The 27363-nt window shown below is 43.9% G+C and overlaps 1 protein-coding gene across 4 annotated transcripts in view; it reads right to left on the minus strand.

The window, feature by feature from the left end:
* Positions 1 to 27363, minus strand: part of MTCL1 (microtubule crosslinking factor 1) — a 123507-nt gene that overhangs the window by 54224 nt on the left and 41920 nt on the right. For 2 of the 4 annotated variants that reach the window (XM_080686267.1, XM_080686269.1), the window contains exons 4-5: positions 1521 to 1580; positions 310 to 387 (exon numbers count right to left, since the gene is read on the minus strand). In XM_080686267.1, the coding sequence (XP_080542393.1) occupies positions 310 to 387; positions 1521 to 1580 (138 nt within the window). The remainder of the gene's footprint in view (positions 1 to 309; positions 388 to 1520; positions 1581 to 27363) is intronic. The other 2 variants (XM_080686268.1, XM_080686270.1) reach the window with 1 other exon arrangement.

Consider the following 27363-nt stretch of genomic DNA (forward strand, 5'->3'; position numbering starts at 1 on the left):
GGGGTAAGGGTCTAGGCTGAATCCTAAACTGAAGGATATCAAGCTCAGGTTTCAAGAGATTATCAGATAGCCCGGGAATGCAGTATGAAAGCAGAAGGTTGAGTCAAACTTTCCACACAACACTGTCCCTGTGCAAGCAGAGAAGACAAGCATGGCATGGGGGCAGGACACACAGAGGACCACCAGCACCACCACCAGATGGAAAGGCCTTGCCAAGCAACAAAAATATATCACTACAGGTGTATATTCTTTGGCTTGCAAGTCTGATGTCTAGCCAGCACCCCAAGCGCTGACTGCTCGCATTCCTACCTTGCGCCGGGGTGCCAGTTTCCTTTGAGTTTTGGTTGCAGACCTGCAGTTCCCAAGGCGCTCCGCTCCACCACTCTGCTGGACAGAAACTCCTTTCTCAATGACACTGCAGGCTGGGGGAACTGAACACATTCCCAGTGCCCGGGGCTTCTCAAACACGCCTGAGGGGCAGCACGGCTGTCCTCAGCCCGATGTACCCACAGGGGAAGGCAATACCATGCTGCTCCTTCCAGAATGGGGCAACAGATACCCTTTTAAGGAAAAGATCTTCTCTGGTCAAGAGCCAGCAAGCTGAAACATCCTCGAAGCCCAGGAGGGCTCAAGCACGCAGCAGTGGGACTACAGATGCCAATTTCCCTGTATTAGTGAATGGCAAAGCGAGACTGAGGAGTAGAGATGGTGGAAGAGAACAGTTCACCTTTGGCATCCCTGCTGTTCACACGGCCTGGCCCCCTTTGAAGGGCACTCTGGGAATCAGTGTGTTTGGAGACTGGAGAAACCAAAGGAATCAGTGTGGAATTCACAGGGGCGGGTCAGCAGAGCTCTTAGCTACTGCATCTCTCTAATTACCACTTGACCCGAGAGCTCAGGGAGCTGATATCCCAATAATACCTTTGTTCCCTCCAACACCTAATACTAGCAGTGATTTCATAAAGGAGGAAGAGAGGAATCCAGTAAAGCAGGTATTCAGGAAAGCCAAGGAAGCTCTGAAGAGCACATACCATGTACATAGAAAGGGCTACGCTTTTACCATCTTTTGGTAGGAACATTTCACTTTCATTTAGGACAATTTAGGATACTGTTCAACTTGCACATATATATATAAAAACAACAATGCTTAAAGCAGTGCCTTGTGAATGACTTTGTGAATAGCACAGAAGTTGTACTATGTTACTGTGTGAATGACTTTTTACCAGTTATGGGTACTGCCAGAGCCCTGAACGGCACCAGCTTACATCTCACACAAAGCCATTCTGTTCTCCTCTTTCTTGAAGGAATCACCAGCTTATGGGTGCAAGAAACAAAAAGGGAGGAGCTGTCAGTTTGGAAGGAAAAGCTTCACCCATGGAGGTTTTGAATGAGTCCAAATATTTTGCCAGATAATGTTTCTTTGAATATCTTAAAGGCGACGCTAACATTTTTAAAGAAAATTCAACATGGGGTGATTGCCTCAGGAGGAGATGTAACATTAGAACAAAACCTCTGCTTACCTGGTTAAAGGTTTTCTTTTCTTTGTATGTTTCCCGACTGCCTCTTCTTTTCAGGGAACTCTGAAATAGATCCAAGCGACATTCTGTTAAGGAGGGGTCACGGGGGGGCGGGCACCTGCCCTGGGTGGGCACCATCCCCACTGGTCGGGGACACGCAAGGGCAGGGCTCTTCTTTCCCCACTGAAATCAAGAAACCATTTAGAGTCAACATTTCAATCAGTACACAGGTTGGTGAGGTCTTCGAATGCTAAAAGGCTTTAAATCCTAATTATTATTTTTCGGGTATTCCTCAATTATTCAGTTTCATGAAAAAGGAAGGTGACTTAGATAATTTGTACTAGTGGAGGGGAGACAAGAAGAGGAAAAGGTAGGAAGTTTTAGAAATAGATATATAATATGTCTGGGGCTGCCTTATTTCCTAATTATGTTTTGTTTGGACTAATATCAAAATTATTTGATGTTTCCTGAATGCCTAAAAGTTAATGGTCATATAAAAAAAAAAAGTGGTAGAGAGAGAGAAAAGGGTGGCTCTTGTTTTTGGAGAAAACCTAATCTAGGTTGCAACATTCTCCATGAAAAAGCCACAATTCATGATTAAACCTACATCGTAAAGATCGAAGAGAGTTCCTAATATGTTCATTGGTGATGTGTCCTTGGCCACAAGGAAGTGTCCTTCAGTGGACTGGGTCTGCCTACTCTTACACACATTACAGTGCACCTTTGCCTGCTATAGGCAAGAAGTATGCCTGAAATATAAACACAAGTATAAATATAAGGGCCCAGGGGGGTCTGATATGGAATAACAGGGAGGCAGGCAGTTCCTGCTCAGTAAAGTATGAAGAAAGAACTACCGGGAAGAAGCTCGAGAAGAGGAATTTGAGACCTGAAAGAATTCCTGTAATCCTGAGAAAGGTGGAAGAAAGCCGCTTGGAAAGTTCAGATTGCTGGCTGTCACTCAGACCTTGGCAGACCTATGAATGAGAGGACACTCTCCCTGGGAGCGGCCCCCTCCCTCCCCTCTGCAGCTTCACCCCGACTGAGGCAAGCACCTGCTCCTCTGGGAACACCTCTGAAGGTGGGGGGGCTCAGAGCCCTCTCTGCCTCATTCCTTTGCTGCAGCCCACACACCCAAACAGCTGGGACAGGAGGCTCTGATGCACGTCACTCACATAACTGTCAGCCTTCAGTTAATTAACTCAGCTCTGTTTACATTTTAAGTGTCTCATTCTCAGAAGACTAGGCCATGCCATTTATTGGATGAATTTTAGGGTTAAGAAACAAAATTCTAGGCCTAGCTGGTCTGGCTCAGTGGATAGAGCATTGGCCTGTGTTCTGAAGGGTTCTGGGTTCCATTCCAGTCAAGGGCACATGCCTGGGTTGCGGGCTCAATTTCCAGTTGGGGTGTGTGTGCAGGAGGCAGCCAATCAATGATTCTCTATCATCATTGATGTTTCTATCTCTCTTCCCTCTCCCTTCCTCTCTGAAATCAATTTTAAAAATATATATCTATACACTGAGTGGCCAGACTATTATGATCTCTGATCTCTGAATGCATAATAATCTGGCCACTCAGTGTGTGTGTGTGTGTGTGTGTGTGTGTGTGTGTGTGTGTGTATTAGAGGCCCGGTGCATGAATTTGTGCATGGGTGGGGTCCGGCCAGCCTGGCCAGGGGGAGGGGACATGGGCGGTTGGCCAGCCTGCCTGCTGGTCGAACTCCTGGTCGAGGGGACAATTTGCATATTAGCCTTTTATTATATAGGATATACACTGAGTGGCCAGATTATTATGTGTTCAGAGATCATAATAATCTGGCCACTCAGTGTATATAAAAGAAACAAAATTCTAGTTTCCCTGAACCTTTAGGAGGCCTGGGTCGGGTGGGGGTGTATGTGTGTGTAATTAAGTGAATGGATGAGATGGTTATAGAATCAGCATGTGAGTGGGCGCTCCCTGGTCACCAAGGGTGTGTGTGGGTGTGTGGAAGCTTGTCTCTGGCCCCCTCTGCAGAAGCAGCTTTATTTCCTTCAGGCTTTTTTGTAAAAGCAGCATCACATTACAAAGAGAACCAGTCTCCTCTGACGGGTTAAATGAAGCAAGTCTTAAGAAGGGTGTGAGCTTTCCCTTCTGAATAAGTAGGTTTTCCAGGATTATTCACGCTGCAGGGGAGTTTCTTTGATTTGAATGAGCTGAGTGAGATGAACACTTCTGATAATTCCCTATAGAAAATATAGGTTACAAACAACATGTATTTTGTGGCTTCGATTTATAGCTAATAAAACATAAACATATGTACGTGTTACATGTGTTTGTTAGAAAAGTAGACTATAGAAATTGTATCAAAATGTTAACAGCAATCATCTTCAGGTGACAGAATTACAGGTGATTTTAATTTTTGTGGCTTTTCATAGTCTCCAAGTTACCTACAATAAATACTATTTCTTTTGCAAGCAAACAAAACAGGATATGAAAATTTGTACTTTAACGAGGTGAGAGAAGAGGCTAGCACCCATCTCCTATGTTGGATTGCAGCGAAGCTTCATCACAAGTTCTGTGCCAAGTTGTTGGGCTTTTTTCCACCATTAGAAATTGTTTTCATTAGCCTGGACCTTGAGGTATCACCCATACATACACAGCTCTTTAAAAGGACCAAGAGGCTCCCTAAGGGTTGAAGAAACTGGCCAGGTGCCCCAGTGCACTGCAGGCCCCTGGCATATGACTCCCTCTCCATGTTCCAAGCAGTGATGAAGCCCCTACCCTGGCGTGCAGTCTCCTCCCTGGCTCACCTGCATATTGGCCAAGGAACCCTGGCTATAGAATGATTTGTATGAGCATCATTAAAAAAAATATATCTATATTTTTTATTGATTTCAGAGAGAGGAAGGGAGAGGGAGAGAAAGACACATCAATGATGAGATAATCACTGATTGGCTGCCTTCTGCACAGCCCCTACTGGGGACCAAGCCCCCCCCCACCCCCCCACCCCTGCAACCTGGGCATGTGCTCTGACCAGGAATTGAACTGTGACCTCCTGGTTCATAGGTTGACGCTCAACCACTGAGCCACAGCAGCTGATCTGTATGAGCATTATTTTTGGCCAGTTCATTCCTCTGGATGATGCAAAGATCCTCCAAGAAACAATTAAGGGAAAGGGGAAAATGTAGACTATCAAATAAATGGAACCCAGAATGGGGTGTGCCTGCTGTTTAATTCTACTCTTTCTTTTTAGTCTGGCCAACTGCCAGAAAATCAACTCCAAATTTCTATGAGAAAGGGGAAAAAATTGGATTTGTGAATCCAAATTGAATCCATCCAAGACTGATGCATTTGCTGAGTACTGAATATGATTAAATAAAATATGAAGTTAGGCAATTATTTGGACTTCCATATCAATTCTTAATGTTTCCTATTTTAAGTTAGCCAGTTTCTTCTAAGCAATTTCAGAAAAACGAACAAGCTCTCATGGCTAAAGTGTCTTCAGAGAGAGGCTTTGGGGGCTTTAACATTTTAAGTTGGTAATAAAAGGAGGCAAATATGAATCAGAATGCTATACATTATGAGTCTATATGGAAAAGAGGGTATAGATGTAGGCAGGTGATTTTCAAAATTCTTAAAGAATCTCATTATTCAGGAAGTAGTCTGGGTTTTGGGGGGGCTGATTTATAACACAGAGTTATAAAATCAGAATAAGAAAATGACAGTTCCTAGGTCTTCTTCCTTTTAGGAGGAAGTTACCAAGATTCTTCTACCCATATTAAAGTTCTCACTTGAGTGATACAGGATGTAAAGAGTAAAAGCGATTAGCTTCCCCTTCAGCTAGAAGCACCAGGTCTTGGCTGGAAGATGCCTCCTGCCCTGTCCTCTTCACCTGCCCTAAAACAGCTCTCAGGGAGACGGGTTCACTTCACGCCATGGAATCACATAGCACCCCCCGGAAACCAGCTGCACCAGTTACACTGCAGGGCCCAATACACATAACCCCCTCGGATTCCATGGAAAACCCTCCCTGGCCATACAGGGAAGGGAACCTGCCCTAGCGGGTTTGGCTCAGAGGATAGAGCATCATCCTGAGGACTGAAGGGTCCCGGGTTTGATTCCAGTTGAGGGCACATGCCCAGGTTGCGGGCTCGGTTCCCAGTAGGGGGCGTACAGGAGGCAGCCAATCAATAATGCTCATCATTGATGTTTCTATCTGTCTCTCCCTCTCCCTTCCTCTCTGAAATCAATTTAAATACACACACACACACACACACATTTTAATGGAAGAGAACCCTCGCTCTGGCCCTGTTTGGGAGGATAATGTGATAATATCAACTACCATTTGTTGGGCACTTTCGTGTGCCAGGCGCAATGCTAAGCTCTTTCTTTACACAACTAACCTAATTTAATTCTCACGAGACCCTGAGAGGCATATATTATTATCACAAACAGACAAGAAAACATAGCAGACATTAGGTAGTGTTTCAAGGTGCCCCCGACTCGGAGATGGGGCACCAACCTGTCCGCGACTCCAGCTCTCGCTCCTGGTCACAGCCTCCAACCTCAGAGCTGCCTCCAAGCCTTCCACGGCCCAGTCTCCTTATTTGGGCTGTTTTTCTTTTTGTTTTCTCAAGGTTTCTAAGCCCCAAATTGCTGAGTTTTCTCATCCAAAGAGTCTCTCCTTTCTTTAGAGAAAAAGCACAAAGAGCTATTCTAGGAATGGCTGCAAATTGCTCTGCTCACAAGATACCTCACGGCCGTGAAGTGCTTGTTGGCACTCTGATTATTTCTGAAAGGTCTGAGCTGCAGACAGCAGAAGTCCTTATTTGGGAAAGATATAAAACTATTAGCAGAGACAAAATACCACAAAGTAAATGAGGAGACGTGGAGGAAAATGATATTGAGACACTTCGGCTGGAGAAGGCCACAACCACACTGTCCAGGCCATGAGGCCCACCTGGAACAGACCAGACCGCATACCCAGCCTGTCAGGCGGCACCTTCTCCTGGGAAAGAACATGATGATAAAAAATGACAGGTCGCTGCACATTTGCTTTTCTTGGCTCCGTTTAAACCTTAGAGACATATATCTTGAGGCGTAATGATTGGAAAATTGCTGGCTAAAACATGCTACAACACAGTAACCTCAACCAAACATGGTAAAATAAATGAAACAGAAGATGATAAAGTAAAGCTGTAGGTTATCCTTCGTATGCAAAAAGAAAAATGGAAAATCAGGACCGTTGCAAGACCATGATGATGACTGCACCAAAAATATGTCCTTCTCCCAAATTGTAGGAAACTCAACTCTTTTTTCTTTTTAATCCTCACCTGAGGATATGTTTTTATTGATTTTTTAGAGAGAAAGGAAGGGGGAGAGAGAGAAATATTGATGTGAGAGAGAAACCTATTGGTTGCCTCCTGTACACACCCTGACCAGGGATTGAACCCACAACCTAGGTATGTGCCCTGACTGGAAATTGAACCTGTGACCTTTCGGTACATGAGATGACACTCTAACCAACTGAACCATCCGGCCAGGGCAGGAATCCCAGCTCTCAGTATACACATCCATGCAGGCACTCAGTAGCACCACCAAGCATTATATGAAACACGAAATTGGAATCCACACTTCAGAAGTCTCTGCTGACTTACTTAGTAGGTCATAAGTGCCTACTGAGCTTTCAGAAAAGTCGGAAATTGATAGAAATGTATGCCATTTGCCTGTCAAAACTGAAGATAAGGTTTGTATCTTTTTAAAAATAATGTTTCCGGCTCCCACTGGTCTATGGGAAAGAAATATACCAGTCATGAAGATAGGCAAACTATTTCCTTAGTCCAGTGGTCGACAAACTCATTAGTCAACAGAGCCAAATATCAACAGTACGATTGAAATTTCTTTTGAGCCAAATTTTTTAAACTTAAATTTCTTCTAATGCCACTTCTTCAAAATAGACTCGCCCAGGCCGTGGTATTTTGTGGAAGAGCCACACTCCAGGGGCCAAAGAGCCGCATGTGGCTCGCGAGCCGCAGTTTGCTGACCACGGCCTTAGTCTAATGAAATAATACAAAAGCGAAGTACTTTGAAAAACAAAGCAAAGCCAAAATACAATATCTATGTAACAGTGTGTATATGTGAGAGAAAATGTTGCCCCCTTTCAGAGAAAATCCATCATCCTTTTTTTTCTCAGGTGCATGTAATATGAGAAAATACTTAGTACTTTTGTTTGTTTATATTTCAAACAAAAGAACATCAGGAAAAGTTCTGAATTACTTGTGCGACTATTTCATAAAAATCTGCTGTCACATCCCTTAAACCTTCTAATTTAACTTTTCACATTGTTCTAAATAATAGAGTGCATTATCATGCTATTAAAATTTATGCACACATCTGTCAAAACTCAGTAAATCTACGATCTGCATATTTCAGTATATATAAATCAACTTAAAAAAGTATACAAAAAATTAAGCTCTAGTTAACAATGTGTATTTAGGGAAAAGTGAATTGGTGTCTAAAATTTATTTTCAATGTATCCAAAAATAAGATGGGTTAATAGATAGGTGGATGGACAATAGATACAAGATAGATCAAATACAGTAAAATGTTAATATGGAACGTAGGTGGTGAGTATACAGGTGTTTGCTATAAAAGTCCTTAAGCTTCACTGTATGTGAAAATTGCCATAATGTTGGAAAGAAAACCATTATGCACATACATTACTGATTTCATGGAAAACAGTTAATACAATATTGTATAGCCATTAATAATTATGATTACTAAAAACTGGGAAATCTTTTACTAGGCAGTAGATTATGGGTGACTTCATGTTTTTCTTTACACACTTTTTGTATTTCTCCCAAGTTATCAAAATTAATATATATTATATTTTCAGATCAAGGACTATGCTATATTTTAAGGATAACAGAACTGACTCATAATGCAAATGTCCCCACTAAACCTAATACTGTGTTGCCTTTGCCTGGCCTCCTCTGGAAGCGATGGACAAGACTGACAGACAAGACTGATTGTGTGGCCTCCAGAGAGACAGGAAATTAAACTGGAGGATTAGTCCCCAGGCAGGAGTAGCTCTGTGCTGCTGGGGATCATCAAATACATCTTCCAACAGAGGACAAAGAAGGGCCTAATGCACATTTGGGGACAACAAGTGGATCTGAGATTCTAATCACCCTCCGGGCTGATGGCTTCCTCCCGAAGAGGCTCCTTGACCAGGCAGACACCAATCTGCTGACCCATGTCTGCTGAGGAGCCCTGTTATCTGGAGCCACTGCTCAGCTCCATTCATCATCCACCGAAACGCTCTGAAATCTCAAAAGCATCCCTGGTTAGCATTCTGCATAAAGGCATTCCTGTCCCTTGCGTAAATCTTCAGCAATTCTTTGTGACAACTTGGATTCCCACCTTTAACACCAAGATGCACACTGAGTGATTTATGGGGAGAATGGGGATGCTTGCCTGTGGTTTCATGATTCCTATGGAGCAAAAGCTCTCAAATGTCCAATGGCCTCCACCACCATTCAGGAAACTGCGGATGATTCAACTAAGCAAGACCAGTAATTGAGCTGTAGGGCAAGGGGCAAGATGCTGCCTGTTCTTGTAGCTGGAGAGACAAACCCCTAGAGGCCAAGAGCAGCTGGGACACTGTGGTGGGGGCTGGCCAGCCCTGCCTTCAGAGGTGGGCCAGCCAGTGGGCACTGAGAAACAGACATGCTTCCTGTAGAAGGAAACCTGGCCCAAAAGCACAACACTAGCTGCCCTGGGCTAAGGATGGGCACAGAGCAGAGGGAGGGACTGCCCTGCCCAGCCTGGCGGGGAAGGGCCTGGGCAAGACTTTGGAGCAGCATTCAGTGGAACAATGAAAACAGTGCTGCGTTTAGGTGATTAAAAGCAAGGGCGACATTTTTATCTGTGGTCCTGTCTTCTTTGCTGAGCACACAGGCTGAGAAGCTGGACGCCCTACACCATGCATATATTTCTGCTAGCATATTATGTGGATGAGACAGCACATCCCAGACAGTGTTTAAAACCACAGTCAGCTGCCCCAGACCGGTGTGTCCACTGCAGCCCCTCCACAGCTAAAGCAGAGCGACCACCATGAAAGCCCAAGGAGCTCCCCGACCCCTGACACACACACACACACACACACATGCACACACACACGCACACGCACACACACACGCACACACACACATGCGCACACACACATGCGCGCACACACACACACACACACACGCACGCGTGCGTGCAAGCTGCTCTTCTCCCCCAGAGAGTTCCGACAGCTCCTGCCTTACTGAGGACAGGGCACTGTGGAGCAGGCTCTGGGGACAGGACTGCGCTGAGAAGGAAGTGGGTGTTCCTGTGGTGTCACCAAGGCGTGGCGCGCTGAAGTGCAGGCTGTAGTGCTCATCAGGGCACTCTTCTTGTGTGCGAAATCTGCTTTGCGGTGTTCGAGCCACGGCAGTCTAGTTTTTGTCTTCTAAAATGACGCCAAATCTCTAACAGTTTCCTGTATGAAATGCTGGTCTGAGAAAGTGCAGATGTTGTTAGATCTTAAGTGCAAGCTCTAACAATCTAGAAAGCCTCATCCAGCTCTAGAGGGCCAGGGTGCTCTTTACTCAGACTCATGGCAGCACTTTATTAGGAGGGCTCCTCCCGGGCTGCAGGAAATCTATTTATGCAATCAAGCTGGACTCGGATGGTTTCAGAGTTGACAGAGTAAAAGGGGCTTAATCAGGAAATCCCTTCTACTTGAAAGCTTTATCCTGCTTCCTCCCTGATGCACTTTTCATGGCCATTCCCCACCGGGACAGATCGCTGTCTCTCACAAGCCAGCATGCCTACTTCTGAGCCGTTGCCTGTCCAAGGATGAAAGCAGATGTCCCAGGTCCTTCCAACCCCTGGATTCTCTAATTGTATTATTCAACCAAAAATCACTGCCACCCAAAGCACACTGGGCTTGGGAAGAGTGATGCATGCCCTGGAGGAACTGTGGGAAGAGGGAAGGATACCCCGCAGGGTGTGTGTGTACAGTGCCTTGCTATTCGCATTTCTCAGGATGGACAGTGGGAATCACGGTCACTCACTGACCAGGAGCAAACTGAGGCTTGCAAAGGTCCTTGGTGCAGTCAGGGAGACGCGGGGAGGACGGCCCGCCTCACTCTGGAGTAGTCTGCCCCTGCAGTGTCGTGATGAGGCCTCAGTGACTCAGAGGTGAGGTGCCTTTGCTTTGCCCGTCTGCCATCTGTTCAGTCATCTCTCACCCCCTGGGTTCACCAGAGTGCTGTGCGTGCCCTTGTGTGGCTGCACCGTGTTCTCATCCTTTCCATCCTCCATCCCTTTCACAGGTTTCCAGAAGGAAAGCCGGCAGCCACTCCTCTCCTCCCACTTTTCTCGGGTGCACATGCGTTGCAGCTGCAAACTTGTACTTGGGGATGCAAAAGTGAATCAGAGCATTAACTGGTATTCGGAGAAAGAGTCTCTTGGAGGTTTAAGCAGCAAATATCCTGCAAATAGGAAAATGCCAATGGAAAGGCTTTTTTCCCTCCCACTGGATGTCCACGGACTTCTTCTGCTTGCCACCCCGCTCATAACTTTGAAAATTCAAATTAGGCTTTTGGACCAATATCTTCATGAATTTTTCAATTTCCCGGCAAGCATGTGAAAAGCCTCGTGCAGAAAAGGGAAAGGTGGATTAGGAAGAAGGGCATTCCTGCCCAAATCCAAGCACATCACTCATGGCTTATGACGCTGAGCTCCTGGCGGCTTAGTTTCCTTATTTAAATGTGGGACTAATATTAATACCTACTTTATACAAAGAGACTCAGTAAGTAATATGCTTAATAAGTGACAGCCATAAAAAGCAAACGTTAGGCTGCTAAGCAGTTATAATTCATTCCTTGGTTAATATTTTCAAATGCTATTCATCCACCCCCTCTTTTTTTTTTTTTTTTTTTTTTGCAAATTGAGAGTTAAGAGCCATCATTAATCATTCCAGCTTTTTTCTCTCTCTAGGAAAAAAGACGAATGTTTACAGAAATGTGTTTTCCACTCTGCGTGGGAAATGTGCAGAGTGTAAACTTGTTCATCTGTGTGGTTTCTGTAGGTTCGTTTCTGCATATGGATAATTTAGAACGCTAAATTCATATCACAGATCACTTAAAACCTGCCGTGAAAATATCGTACTATTGTCTGTTACTCACAGATGAAATTTTAACTTAAAAAATAAATTCTCTCATAGTAAGTGAGTGTTATTTCTATCATTTCAGGGAAATAAGTAGGTCAGATTCTCCACAAAGCAATTAAGTATGCCAAGAGCCTATGGCAAGAAAAATGGCCTCACACGCAATGTTTAGAATGAGTCAAACTATGAGGAGAAAAACGGTGACATCACACGCCCTCCCCCGATATCAGATCCTAGCAGATCCCCATTATCAAAGGAGAGGCGCTTGTCTTTGTGACTGACAAGGTTTTTCTTTAACATATTAACATACAGTGAATAAGATGGTTGCAGGGGATTGGCTGAATGGAAGGCTAAGTAGAAGCATGAAGCAGAGGAAAGGGATATAAAGAGCAAAGAGATTATGAAACCTCTTCCATACAACAGCCTCTGTCTGGTATCAGATGGACTCTGAGAAGCACCCAGCATGTGAAATGAAATGCGCTGGAAAGACCTCCTCTCTTTGGTCATGGCGTCAGTCATATGAGCAAATACACGAACTCTCCTCGAGACATAAACCAACACCCAGGTGGGAAAAACGAGAAAAGAGTAAGATTATGCACTTTCTAGGCCTTTAGACAAGTCGGACCCACGTATCCTGGGTTGGCCCCATGTGGGAGCCCCCGCCAGCTGGCTGCCTGTCTGGGCTGGGAGAACCCTCTGTGGTGTGATTCTTTTCTTAGACATTGTTTTCTTCCCTCTTTCTTTCTAACCCCCTGATCATTTCTGGGTTATGGTTCTCTGTTTTCTTCCACATGACTGAAAACAGACACAAGGTATTGTCCAAGTCTCCTCCACTCTGGGCAGATATTGCGCATTTTGTTAGAAATTAGGACATTTAGAATAGCTTAATTGTGAATTAACATTCTAGGGTAGAGATGTTCTTTGCGCAGTTACGTTATTTCAGGCTAAATAAATGTACAGAAGACTCTAGCTCCCAAGAATTGATTAAGAAGGAAATTGATAAAGAGGAAAAAGGATGCACAGAAACTGGACATGAAGCAGGATGGAAGCTGCCGCTGTGAGAAGGGACGGATGTGCACACCCCACCTCACCTCCTGTGTCACCCCCTCTTCTCACGTTTCTCTCCTATTCCCCCATCTTCCGCAGAGCCTCAGGTGCCTATAACCCACAGAGGGGGTCCCCACTTATCCTTCTACCACTCCTTGTACCCCATCTGTTGATACTTTCTCATTCTTTCATCTCAGCTGCTATAGACATTGCTCTGTCTCCATCCTTGGGGTTTGGAAGGGCGGGTGGGGGTAGTGGGTGTCCTGTAATCCCCCTCTTCTGTCCTCAAGAATGGCAGCCATGTGGTTTCTATCAACTCTTCTCTCCTCACTCCACATTGCAACATGCCATCCTTTACACACCATCATTTGTATTTGTCCCTTTTTCTCTCTTGCGTTCAAGGGAAACTGATCACCTTGATCATTCTGTTGGAAGGCTCCTTGGTGGTGATGCCCGACCTCTTCAATAGATGCTGAACTATTTAGTGATGTTTTCTTCACGGGGGAATCCACAGAGACATCTCCATCTCATTTACATGTCACTGTGCATTTGCCAGGTGGTTGCCTCTGGCTTATGGACCAAGTGTTTTGTGTTTGCAGAGTCTATAGGCATGTGGTGGCTTTAGCTACTGAGACTGCACAAGACAGCTCCAGGAGCATGTGGGTGCCATTCACCCATGGGCCCTGACACCTTCTCTCTGAAAATCTAACCTACAGAAAAATATCTTCTAAAAACACTCATTATTGGAGACTCAAATGGATACCTGCAGCAGAGCGTTATTTACAATAGGCAAAAAGGTAAAGATAATCCAAGTGCCCATCAACAGATGAATGGATAAGCAAAATATGGCATAAACACTCAATGGAATACTATTCAGCCATTGAAAGGAAGGAAAATCTGATACATGGATGAACCTTGAAAACATAAAAGTAGGTGGAATAAGCCAGGTGAAAATAAAAGATAAATATTTTATGATTCTATTTATATGAGATCCCTGGATTAGGCAAATTCATAGAGGCAGAAAGTAGAATAGAGAATACTGGGGGCTGGGGGGAGGAAGAGTTACTGTTTAATGGATGTAGAGTTTCTGTTTGGGGTGATGAAAAAGTTCTAGAAATAGGTAGTGGTGATGGTTGCACAACATTGTGAGTGTATCCAATGCCCCTGAATTATATACTGAAAAAGGATTAAAATGGTAAATTTTAGGTTATGTATATTTCACCACAATAAAATAATTAACCATATCCAAAATAGTCTATTTTAAGAGCCATAACAAAGCACCCCAAACAAAACTCTATGGACTGCTATAGCTTATATTCTGGGTGTCTCCATAAGATCCCATGATTTATTTCACTTTCCATGTGTACAATATTATACATTCTTTCTCTCCTTTTATGGCCAAGAAGCTAAGATTATCAAGTACTGTTTTTAATCTGTAAAATACACATTCCGATAGATTCAAACTGTTTATAAATGTTTTGAAGGCAGCTTTTAAACAGTGACCAAAGCTTTAGCAAGTTTTTTTCTCTAAAGGCCTTACATTTTTTAAACAATGGCACACATTTAAAATTTTTATTTTATTATACCTCTAAAGGTAGGTTTTCTCTTCTACTGATGTTTCAGGTCAGTATATTTTAACCAACTATTACATGCATGGTTTCTTTATAAGAAGTAAGTAATTTCTCTCAGTGATCATAACTTATTTGCAGGAAAAAAGTTAATTTATCAGAAAATACTAGTGGAGAAATTTTTATGTTTTTCATAGAGGTGCAAAATTTTAAAACTTGTTGGAAGCAATGCAGGAATACCTTCTACATTATTTTATATTTTCTTTTTGTACAAACACACAAATACATTCACAGATGAAATGAGAAGAAAAAGAATGAATGAAAGGAGTAAAGGAAGATGTAAAGAATAGAGATAAGACAAGAGGGAAGTAAAAAAGAAAAAGTTCCGAGCCTTCCATGTATTCTTAGATATAGCTTAGGCTGGCCTCTGTGTCAGCTGAGAAGCCAAGATCATAACACTTGCTTTCTGATGGGTTAGGAGGGCAAACGAGATGAAATGACCATACGCCCACCAACGGATCATGGTCAAAAACGTCAGGTGAATCAGCAAACACACTGCTTGCATTTTGCATCTAATAGCTTGCTCCATTATAAGCAAACATTTTATATTCAAGATCTTTTCTCCTCAAAACCTCTGTGAGATATTATTCTCATTTCATATTGAAGGGAACAGGCTCCGAGAAAATAACTTGTCCATCACCACAGGCAGGATTTGAACCCAGCCTCTCCCTTCGTAGCCTAAATTTCTCCACCACACCGTGCTGTCTCAGACGAGGGATTTTGGGAGAAACCAGATCAGACCAGTGGTTGGCCGCTCACCTCCCTGCTGACTGTTCTCCCATTCCAAATGAACCAGCAAGATTAGCCTTCATTCCAGGAAAGTATGCAACAAGGAACAGTGATGTGCCTTTGGTATTTTGAGAGTCTCCAAAGGGGCAAAATGCATCTCTTGTCCTGCTAAAGTCATTTCACATTTATCCATCTTTTATGATGTAAGAAAGGACTCCACCCTACAAACGTATCTTCGAGGTGGAGCACACCCAATCCTCCAGGACTCGGAGGCCCCATTAGCATGAGCCCCGCTCTTCAGGGCCCCCGGAAGAAATCTGGGATCCCCAAACATGTCACTGTGCTCTTAGTCAGGACACCCACAGCTCACTGACGTGTCTCCCATTCTACCCTCTTCAAGTTTGAGACCTCAAAGACCCAGGCCTAGTGTTTTCTGGGTTGTTGGTAAACTCAGAAAGCCTATTAAAATAACGGTCTATCATTTATGAACATTTATACTCTTCTCTAGAAATATATGCCAATTACATGCTTCTCTAAAAGTCCTGGGCTTGAGAGAACAATTTCCTTTTAACAAGGGCCTCATTATGATGCTCCGCTTTTTAAACATCTTTTCTTTGCAAGAGACTGTTTTCATAGTGTTTGTGACAAATGAGAACCTCTTCAACTTCCTTATTAGAAGGATCTCAGAGGGTCCTTGTGGGGGAAGCAGTCTCACAGTGAAGTGAAAACAGAGAAAGAAACCTTTCTCCTGTGTATTCCCTGCTGTTTGGGAGAAACGGTAACTCTTCAACCTCCAAGAGTCGATGTTAGAGCAGCCTGGAGATCAGCACTGTCTTTTCAGAATCCCTCCTGAACTTGGCTCCTGTTTGCGGCTGGGGACTAGCAAGGGCAAGGATGGATAACAGTATTGAGCTCCAGGAAGAATATTAAAAACATGCCACCACTTTCTTCTGCCTTAAGAAGCAGTATTCACTTTTAGACCTTACACCATACAGATGCACTGATAGAAAGGGATGCCTGATGGCCTGTCAGGCACTATGGATGACTTTAAAAGCTCTGTGTGTGTGTGATCTGCTACTTAGGTCTATCCACTCAAAGGCAATTTTCCTCCAAAAGTGATCCCAAATGCAGAATTAAGCAACAATAACACTTCCCTCCCCCACAACAGTCTCCCATCCCTTTCTGTCATTGTGTCCATCTGTTCCTCTGCTGTCCTGGACTGACATTCTGGAGGAGGTATTTCAACTGTGTTTTACTCTCTAATAAGTGGAGGGAAAAGAGGAAGGGTCTTGGAGAGAAATCTACCATGTTGTTATTGTCAGCCTTCTTCACCTCTATTCTGAAAACCCTGCATCTGGTTTCCCCAGGTATCAGCACAATTTGCAGTAAGAGTGTTTGCTTCCTTGTGCAGCTTATTATTATATATATACTAGAAGCCCAGTGCATGAAATTCGTGCACGGGGGGCAGGGGGGTCCCTCAGCTCAGCCTGCACCCTCTCCAATCTGGGACCCCTCGAGGGATGTCTGACTGCCCATTTAGGCCCAATCCCAGCTGCTTGCCTGCCTGCCTTCCTAATTGCCCCTAACCGCTTCTGCCTGCCAGCCTCATCACCCCCTAACCACTCCCCTGCCAGCCTGATTGATGCCTAACTGCTCCCCTGCCAGCCTGTTTGCCCCTAACTGCCCTCCCCTGCAGGCCTGGTCACCCCTAACTGCCCTCCCCTGCAGGCCTGGTCCCCCCTCAACTGCCCTTCCCTGCAGGCCCAGTCGCCCCCAACTTCCCTCCTCTGCCAGCCTGGTCACCCCTAACTGCCTTCCCCTGCAGGCCATCTTGTGGTGGCCATCTTGTGTCCACATGGGGGCAGCCATCTTGTGTGTTGGAGTGATGGTCAATTTGCATATTACTGTTTTATTAGACAGGATAAGCTTAACTAGCCCTACGGCAGAGGTGCCAAGCTCATCACAGATCAGATTAACCAACCTGAAAAATTTACCCACTGCCTTTCATTATCTCAAATCCTATGGATTAAGGAAAAGCGAGGTGATAGGCACTGCTTTAATCTGCAGAAGATAACATCCCAAGAAATTATCTCTACCTAGGAAATGGGAAGTGAGTCATGGCTAGATAGCCGGAAAATCTCTCTGGTGATGTCTGGCATAATTCCTGCGGGAGGATTAGCCAGAGGCTGCTACCATCTAGTTCATGAGTCATTATTGGAAGCACTTCCTTTTATCTTTCTTGGGTAAAATGCTGACAAACCAGCCTTTAAAACCTTATTTAGCCAAATCCAGTTACAAGACCAGCTAAAGGAAAAATATCTATATCAAAAGAACGTGCACATTTTATTAATACCAACAATAAAAAGACAGTGATAGTTTTTAATACAGTAAAAAATATTGCTTTTAAAGAACTATAAACCTTTACCAGACCACTTCTATTAGAAGAGAATATTCCTCAAAGTCCAAATGACCTCCTTTTCCTATACACATTTCTCCAAACATATCTCTGTGCTTGTACAGAAGTGCTTCTGCAGTGTCACTGGGTTAGATGTGGAGGTACAACTCTCTCCTGTTACACAGCCCCTGCGACTTCCATGGGCCATCAGACTCGCACCTGACATGTTCACAGATCTCCTTGCTCCCTGGACTTCTTAGTTTTGTTACTGACCAGCATGTCATGGAAATCACCTGCTACAGAGCCTTATGGGGGTTTTCTTGGTCACCAGGACACACATCTTCACTTTCTACAGTGACTGTTTGCTGATCGGGCATCCTCGGGAAAAAGAGGGGTTCCACATGATTTCCAGGGAACTAAAACTTTTCTCTGAAGGAGCTAAAATGTAAAACAACAAGTAGATGGAGTCAACCATCATAGATGACTATGAAGTTCTAGACTCCTGGGAGTTTGGGAGCGCGCAGGAAAGCACCGTGGTGGCCCACAGAACTCAACAGTGGGAAAGCCGGTATTTCTAATTCCCAGTTAGTTTTTTCAAAATATATTGTGCTTTTCGCCGCCTTCTTAAATGGAATTTATAAGATACAGTCAACCCTGACCTCGTGGAAGGGGCTCTGCTGTGGGCTCTGTGGCTGACTCTGCCCCTGCCAGTGCTGACATCAGGGCATTAGCAGCCTCTCTTTCGCCCCGAGCCAGCCTGGTCCTCTGGGGTCAAATCAATTAGGTGCTGTGGTACGGACGACCGCAGCCATGGGAAGTAGGTAAAAATCCCGCTAACATCAGGGAGGAGGACTCTAAGAGGAGACCTCGCCCCGGAAATGCATCACTTGGGATTCACGACAGCTCCGTTGGGGCTTCGGAGCCTTTTGCAACGCGCTCTGAGATTTGTGACCATGTTCTAGTTGCTTAAAGCTGCCAACACCTGAAATTCAGGTAAAGACACAGTCTCATCTTTCTCCTTTCTTGGTAAAGTCTCTAAATTTCTCTTTTCTCCAAAAAGTTTGGTTCTACCCTTCAGTATTCCTGAAACTCTATCTAAGTGAGAACTTGAATCTCTTACCTTTGATAGGTGCAATTCTCTTCCTTGGCTCGCTAAAGCTGAAATCTCACACTGCTCTATAATGGAAATGTGATAAGGGCCAGAAGTCACCAGGCCACCTTACAACCTCTAGAAAGGCCTGGGACCTTACAAAAGGACTTAGCACTCATGTGCGAAAGCTCAGCACCTCACTTCTCGGACAGAGCCCCTGCCTTCATTCCACGCCTGTAAAATCTCATCTTGAATACAAGCCAACAAAATAGATGGGAATAGTCATATCTGTGTAATGTTTTACAACTTGCTATATAACCTCCATATCAAGCCCTGCTCCATGCACAAGTCCGTGTGAGCAAATCCTTTCCGTGGACTTTACCGACTATATTCATTCACACAGATGATGGTTTGTCTTTCAAAGGTGGCTGAGGTATTAAAAATAGTCATGACCCATCACAAAATAGACCAGGTTACCTGGGGACCCTGGAGAGATGTCCTGGAATCTAAGAAGCTACGCTGGCTTCAGGAGGATTTTTCTGAGCTGGTCCCGGGGAAAGTGAGGAGAAGGGTGTGAGATGCCCTTAAAGTGCCCTTGGTAGAAGAAAGCCTTGCTCGGTTATCACTTCCACGACTGACAATCACCCATGCTGCAAGTGGTAAGCCCAGATTATCATCTCACCACTATCACCACTCTTATTAAATTGAAGCTTGATAAGGGGCGATAATCAAGGACTCACCATCATTTTTATGCTAATATGGTAGTATTCATCTAAAATAAATCCTAGATTACAAACAGCAACAACAAAACCCCCAAGCTCAAAAAGCACCTGTGACCTTGGTGTCAGAAGGCCTGAGTCCTGAACCTTGCCCTGCCACCTGCTGTGTGACCTCAGGCAAGTGCCTTGGCATTCCTGAGCCACCCCTCCTGTGGGGAGTGAGACTGTGGCACAGGGGCACTTGGCATTACTCAAATGTGCTATATTGTTACATAGCATCTCAACAGAAAAGTGACCTAGGGATTTTCAAGTAATGTTTTCAGTGAATTCAATAAAGTGCCACCCCACGCCCAAACAGGAGCAAACACCAACTGCTTAAGCAGCCATGAGCTCTCTGAATCTGTCACGTGGACAGGATCAAAGCTGGTGCAGCATGGGGGAGACTTTCTTGGGTGATCTCCACCTGGCCACTATTTTCTTCCCACCAAAAAGTCTGAAGAACTAAAGGCCCTTTCCATTAATACTCCTACACTTCACACCTCAGAGATAGAGAAATGGAGAACAAGAGAGATACAATTGAGAGGGGTGAGGGAGGGCAGGAGGCAATCTCGGGCAGCAGGCATTTTGCAGAACTGCACGCTTCTGTTCTATAGGAGCCAGGGTGGCTGTGGCTAGGAGAATACACACAAGTTAAAAAATCTGTAACCATTCTTGATAGAAATGTTACCGAATGATTTGGTTCACTTTCCCCGCTGCCGACATTGGTCTTTCATTATCCAGCAATTGATAGATTTACTCTGGTTGTCTCATGCAAGCCCATCGCATCATTCTAATATGTTTTGAAACCAATGGCATTGACAGAATCATCTACTTCCTCCATATTAGCAACAGCACCCAGTAGAATATTATGCTAAAGGGATTGTTTAAAATTAAGGGGAGAGGAAGGAAGAGAGGGAGAAAGTTTTTCAAGTGGTTGCTTTATCACAGTCTGTAGGAAAAGCACTAGGACTTTCAAATAGTTTGAAATAAGAATATCTAATTTATATTTGAAATATATATTGCAATTATATGATATGACATGGTAATTTACTAAATAGACACACATTTTAACACTACTCTCGGGTTTTCACCTGTACACTGTGCTATTTATATTTTTATATTAATAGGAGATGGTCTCCATGGGTCTCTCCCATTCCTACCTATCTTGCTGGATGTGCCAAGGACACAAGGCTTGGATCAGTCTTTACCTGGACCATTTCAGGGCTGTGTTTTCAGTGAGCAACCTTGAAGGGTGAGGTAGCATCTCTCTCTGCAGCAAAGAGCATGAGAGTTTATGGATCCCTGGCTCAGCATTCCCCAGCCATGGCACAGGCCCACTGTGTGCACAGCATCCATTTGGACTCGCTGGGTCCTGCTCCTTGGACTTGGGGACAAGGGAAACTTGACTGTGCTGATGCTGACTGCTGTGCCCAGAGAAACAAAATCCTTTGTCTCTAGCCCAGGAGTCTCATGACTTCTGTCAGCAACCCTGGAACAAGCTAGATTATTATCTTGTAAGCAGGATAAAATCAAATCCCAGATCTGTCAATTTCTTACTTTACATAATGATGAGAGTCTTCACTTGATTGCGGAGTTGAGTCAAAGGAAAACAACTTGATTCAAAGGTCCTGCCTATGACAAGGGAATTTAGCACTGGACACTTTAAAAAGTGATATTAACGTTGTTGAAAAGCATCTCACCGCCACGGCTCTTCCATCTCCAGTTCTGAGTGTGCCCGAAGAGTCTATCTGTGACCCAGCCTGACACCCCCACTGCCTGGCCGCGGGTTTGGCTCGTTTCTATTCTCTGAGTTACTGTGGTTCTCCTGAAGGTTTTGTGGTCTGATAATTGATAACTTTTATTTATTTATTTTTCTCTGTAAACTACATATTCTTTTTTTTTTAACTTTATTTTTATTGTTACTATTACAGATGTCCCCATTGATAACCTTTAAATACAAAAAAAAAAAAAAAAATTCGAGGGCAACCAACCTCTGCCTTTGGCTCAGCTCCACCGTTTGTCCCTGCAGTAATAGGTCAGAGCGGCCGTGTTCGGTCCACTCATCTCCCTGTTTGCCCTCGTATTCTCTGAGGCTTTTCATGTCCCAGCTGTCCACGGCCTGGTGCTTATGCCTCACTTACGGTTTACTGCTCACTGTACGAAGCCTCCCCACTCATCACTCTGGGAGGGCAGGGGCTATGTGGCTGCTCAAATAGCAAGAGGGCTCCCAGTCGCAACTCCATAATACTCGATAACTGATCAATCAACTTATCATTTCTCGTTCGCATTTGCAGCAACATTTTCCAACATCATTCCATTGGATTTGAAAAGTGGGAAAATAGCAAGTAAGATTTTCAAACAGTTGCCCCAGGAACCACAGAACTGCTCTGTGTGTCTGGCCTAAAAAGTACAGCACATCTCAGACTAGAAATGTTTTCACTCTTTGTTTAATTTGCTATCGCACGTCGTTTTCTCTGAGACCAAGAGCCACACCAGGCCTTTCCTAAACTTTCCTCCAAATCAAACCTGGAAAAGCAAGTAGCAGCTGCTAAAGAGAACCATAAAACTTAAAAGAAGTTTTTTTCTATTTAAAAGTTAACAACTAAACTCTCCAGTTATTATACAACTAGTATGTGGAAATTTAAATATGAAAAAAAGTTTAATTAAATTTACAGAACTACTATTCAGTACCAATATGCAGATAATTTTCATAAAGTCATGATCTTCACATTTCTTAACTCAAAATGATGCTATTTAGATGTTCCTGTTTAAAATATTAGATGATCCTTAATTTTACCTCATTCTGCGAGTTGACCCTGACCTCATCATCTTCTCCCCATGTCAGCCCTCTGCATTTATCACCAAATGTCCCAGATTCAAAGTACCAGAGGCCGCTCCCCTTCTGTCCCTTTGGGTCTGATAGATTCAACAAAACTCCATTCAAGATACTTCCACATTTATTGTTTCCCCTCATTTTCAGTATCACTACCCTAATCTAGGTCTTCAATACCTCATGCCCAGGTTAATGAAACAACTTTCCAATGAGAATACAACTGACTCCTTTTTTTTGGGTTACCTTATATAAATTTTTATTTTTTAATTACAGTTGATATACAGTATTATTCTAGTTTCAGGTATACAACCCAGGGATTAGACATTATTAAGCTTTCACCCTGGTAAGTCTAGTATCCATCTGACACCAGACATGTTTATTACAATATTATTGACTATATTCCCTATGCTGTACTTTACATCCCTGTGCCTATTCTGTAACTACTAATTTGTACTTGTTCATCTACTGACTCCTCTGTCGCAGCTCAAAGCATGCCTAATCTAATCTAGTCTTCAACATGACAAGAAAAAAAGACTTTATTGTGTTCTCCTCTTCCAAAAGAGCCGATGGCTCCCTGAGCCAGTAGCTGACCTCACTTGCGCTGTGCCTCCTCCATATCTCACCAACACCCACTGTGCACTGGATCTGTGGGGTTCAGGGCAATGAGAAAGTTCGCCCCGTGTCTCCTTGACCGGTGAAGGACATGCAGCAAAAACCCCCAAGAACAAAAAGCGATTGTTTTTTAGTGTTGATAGTCAAGAAATTACAGCACAAAATTTAAGTTATCTTGTTCCAAAAGAACAGCAATCTATTCTGGAAGGACTGAGATGGTCCACCTTTGAGAGCAGCCCAGAATGGTAGGAGCAGCATTCCTCGTATCCCCAGATGCACGTTAACACTCTGGGGTGGTCACCAGAAGAGACGAGTCTAATGTCTCCCCACATAAAACTTACAACACAGAACCAAGCACCTGGTAGAATACCCGACTGACAGAACACACACAAGCTATGTCCAAACATGTTCAAAATTCCTTGTAAACATTCAAGACAAAGTGCAGAGTCACCAACAGCCTGAGATGTACAAATCTCTTTTTTGCACAAATATTTTCTTCTCAACAGATTCCAGACACACACACTCCATGTGCTGAAAGAGATGCACATGCAGCATGAAAAGGCATGATCACATGTCCACATGCACTTCTCCTGCTTTGGGTCTGGTGCCCAGAGCACCTGCCCATCAAACCATGCTGGGACCCTGAGTGGCCGCTGTAGAGACTGCGGGAGGGACCTGGCCAAGGTGCACGCTGTGCAGCGTTGCGGCATCCCTGGCCCACAGCGGCTCCCCACGTTCCCCTGTAACCTGCTTCCAATGCACATCTAATATATCAACATATAAATAGAAGGCAGCTCTGCAGGCCGCAGCCCCAGCAAAGCCAAAGGTGACTGTCTGTGACTCCCTGAAATAAATTAAGTCTTACTGGCAGGGTCGCTTCACTGTAATGAAGATAAAGCACTCTAATAAGCCAAGAACTCCCTCAAGTCAGATGGTCCATCTGATTATAATTGCAATGCATTCAAAAAGCAAGATAATAATCTTGCGACAGCTCTTCCCACACCCAGAAAAAAACACACATTCTCAAGCCTTTTGCAGAGCAGTGTCCTCTGGTTTTGTGCAATTGTGGTCCAAGTCTACTAGTGTAGCCCCAAGCAGAGCTGGTGGCATTTTATGGTTCCTCTCTGCCCTCCATCTGATTAGAAGATAGAAATGTACTTTGTTCACCCAACCAGCCAGGCGACAAGTACAAGCTGCACTGATCCTGGGTGCATGGACCTCTGCAGGGTGCCAGGGACACAATAGGCAACAGGTGTATCCCCACCCTTGAGGAGGGCAGGCTCAGGGTTTGGGCTCTCTGCAGGCCGGGCTGCCTGGGTAATCACACACATGGCCACCCAGCTGACAACGACTTTAATATTCCCTATGGGTTAACAGAACTCAACAAATGTCTTCATGTTAAACCTGTACCTCCTCTTAGAGCAAAGCTTTAACTCACTGAAGCATCAAAACAAGCTTACAAGGGAGGTACTATTGTTCTCTCTCCTTTACAGTTGCAGATACTGATGTTCACATAATTCAGCAACCTGCCCAAGTCACGTAGTTACGAAGCAATAGAAGAGGATCTGAAGTCTGAACAATGAATGCCCAACTTGGCTGCAGCCACTACGCACCAGCTCTGGTGCCACTACAAGTGAAAGACATTGCTCTCACACAGGTATTTAACAGGGCAAAACCCTTCACCTGCTCATTGATCTATCACCCTCGCGCCTGCCTTGGTTCAGGCTGGCTCTTTTCTCCCCGTTTAGATTACTGCCACAATCTCCTAACTGGCCCCTCTCTTCCAGCTTCACGCTACTGCCAGTTATCTTCCAAAGATACAATTCTGATCATGTCATTCCCCTTTTAAAGACCTCCTGTGGCACCCCACTGCCCTCAGAATAACATCCAACAATCCGAACCCAGACATTAGATCCCTGTGGCTTGTCCTGAGCCAGCCTGACCTGCCTGGTCTTACCTCAGTGGACTCCACACACTGAGCCCAGTGAGCAGTGGTCCCAGGTTGCCTGACTCTGCACCTCTCACTCCAGGGCTTCCCTAGTCTGCTGATGTAATTACTGCTTGGCCTGAGCCTTGGGCAACTGCTTTGGGGTGTGCTATGGTACATGTGTTATTTCCCAACTGCTCTTTGACGGCTTTATGAAATGAGTTTGAAGACACTGCACAGGGAAGAATGTCCCAGAGACTGAAGATGGTGCTGGTTGATCAAAAGCGCCACCTTTCACTGCTGCCAAACAAATAGGGTAAGTGGCCAATATCTCATAAGGTCATCCGAGGCAAGTCCAGGGTCTCCATTTATAACAGAACTAAAAGTAGAGATGAGGCATGACATTGTGGGGGTGGCATCACGTGCTAATGGTGCTAACAGAGGACACTGCACTTGTCCTTGTGCATGAGAAAGTACTCTGAAAGGACTGAGCCTCTTAGGTAACAGTGACAACCCCTGAGGAACCCTGGTCACCTATGATCTCTGGCTGTAACATGCAGGGATCTGGTTTACAAACCATGTGGCTTTCCTGCTCCAAGTCTTGCACTTAGTCTAGTGACTCCATCCCAAAGACAGAGGTGGCTGACCCTGAACTAATATAAAAAATTTTTCATATTAGTTCAGAGGTGGCTGACCCTGAACTAATATAAAAAATTTTTTTCTGAAGAATCTGTACTAATATGTCAATACATTTCCCCAATTCTAACAGATATATGTGTTATCTATTATATATCTTATTAAACATGCCTCAGTACCTGAAAAAATGTGAATCAGTGCTATTTTTATATAGTTCTGAATTTTCATTCATCCTCAGTTATAAAATAAGTCTCCATCAACTAGTTTAGTTTTATTTCTCTTGGTTATAAATGTTTGGTTTCATTACATTTGTTGAGGTTTTTGTTCAGTGTTTTCTTCAAATGGGGATTTCTCTCTCACTCAATATGTATATTGTACAAAGTCACAAAATATTTCACGAATTGTCAGTACAAAGCAATCAGAAACCATGGGGAATTTTCAAAAACTTGAATAGAAATATTTATAGTTCCAAAAATTATTTTTTATCAACTTAGTTTGAGCCAACAGCTAATCTACAGGTGATGCCACAAAGGCCCTGCATTCCCAGCTGGGAAAATAAAGGGGCTGAGACCTGTCTGCTTGGGCATGCACTTGCCAAGGGCCATCATCTTCCATGTGACTGGTTTCAGCTACTTAGCTTTATTGCACACAACTGGTCATTCATTCATGCATTCAGCAAACAATCACTAATGTTTTAATATGTGTTAAATAATACCCCACTGTGATGGAGATAAAATAAGTCAGTGCCTGCCTTCAATGAGCTTAGGGTCTAGCAGAGATGTTGAGACTAATACCTGAATAAGAACAAAACAGGGCAGAATTAAAAAATTAATCTGAACATGTGGACACCCTATAGTCCAATACACCTATTCCTAAGATTGTATATCAGAGGAATTATGGCATACAGCAACCAGGAGACGGTGAGGCATATGCACAGAAACATGATTTTTAATAACAACAATATAGAAGCAACCAAACAACCCACAAGACAAGAGCAGAGATGCAGTGGAATAATAAAGGGCAGTGACAATGGGTAGACTACAGCTGCATGCATCAGCATGGATGAATGTCAAAACATACTGTCGAGTGATATCATGTACCACAGAAGAGTATCTACAATATGACCCCCTTTTGTTGCTTCTTCAAAACTAAGAAAAACTGAACAGTATACTTCTTTGGGATACATAGCTGGCAAACTATAGAGAAAGGCAGGAAAAAAATGAACACAATTCAATAGAATGTTCACTCGAGAGTGTGAGATAGTCATACATAGATTTTTCAAACCAAATGGTAATGTTCTATCGCCTATGATGGGTATTCTTTCTACTATTCTTCTTTAAATTATACACACACACACACACACACACACACACACACACGTACTTAAAATACCTTATTTTTATATACAATATAGTTAATAATTTTTTAATCACTTAAAAAATTAAGGTCATGAGCTTGGTTTATAACTGAGAATCTCAAATCTCAAACCCTCTCAAATATTCAAGGCGGGAGGTGAATCTGTCCCTCTGATCCTCCGTTTTCAGCCCAGGCTGTTCCCCAGCTGTCATCTCCTTGTGGATCATGGGATTAGTGCAAACCACAGACACTGCTGGAAAACTTCAGTGGAGCTGGCTGCCCTGTTCTGGGCCACCAGCTCCAAGACATTCCCTGCACGGGTCTTTAGCTGTCATCAGAACAAGGGCACCTATGGGGTTGTGTGGGGAATGAGGGACTCTTTTACAGAATTCTAGTACAACCCAATCCTTACAACAAACAGAAGGAACAGAAAACTATCAGTGAGTGCGGTAGTCTTTAACAAAGGGGCTGTGGTAGCCATTCAGAAAATCTGACAGACATCACACCATGGTTTCAATGGGACATATGCATATAGGAGTTCATACACTCTTTAAAAAAAGTTTCCAAATTTGTTAAAGGAAAAAATAAAACAGACCGGAAGAATGTATCAAAGACTAAAAGAAAAAAAAATATATGGGATTCAGTCCTAAGAAGCAG

The sequence above is a fragment of the Plecotus auritus genome (genome assembly GCF_963455305.1).
Source record: "Plecotus auritus genome assembly, chromosome: 8".
In the NCBI taxonomy this organism is placed as follows: domain Eukaryota; kingdom Metazoa; phylum Chordata; class Mammalia; order Chiroptera; family Vespertilionidae; genus Plecotus; species Plecotus auritus.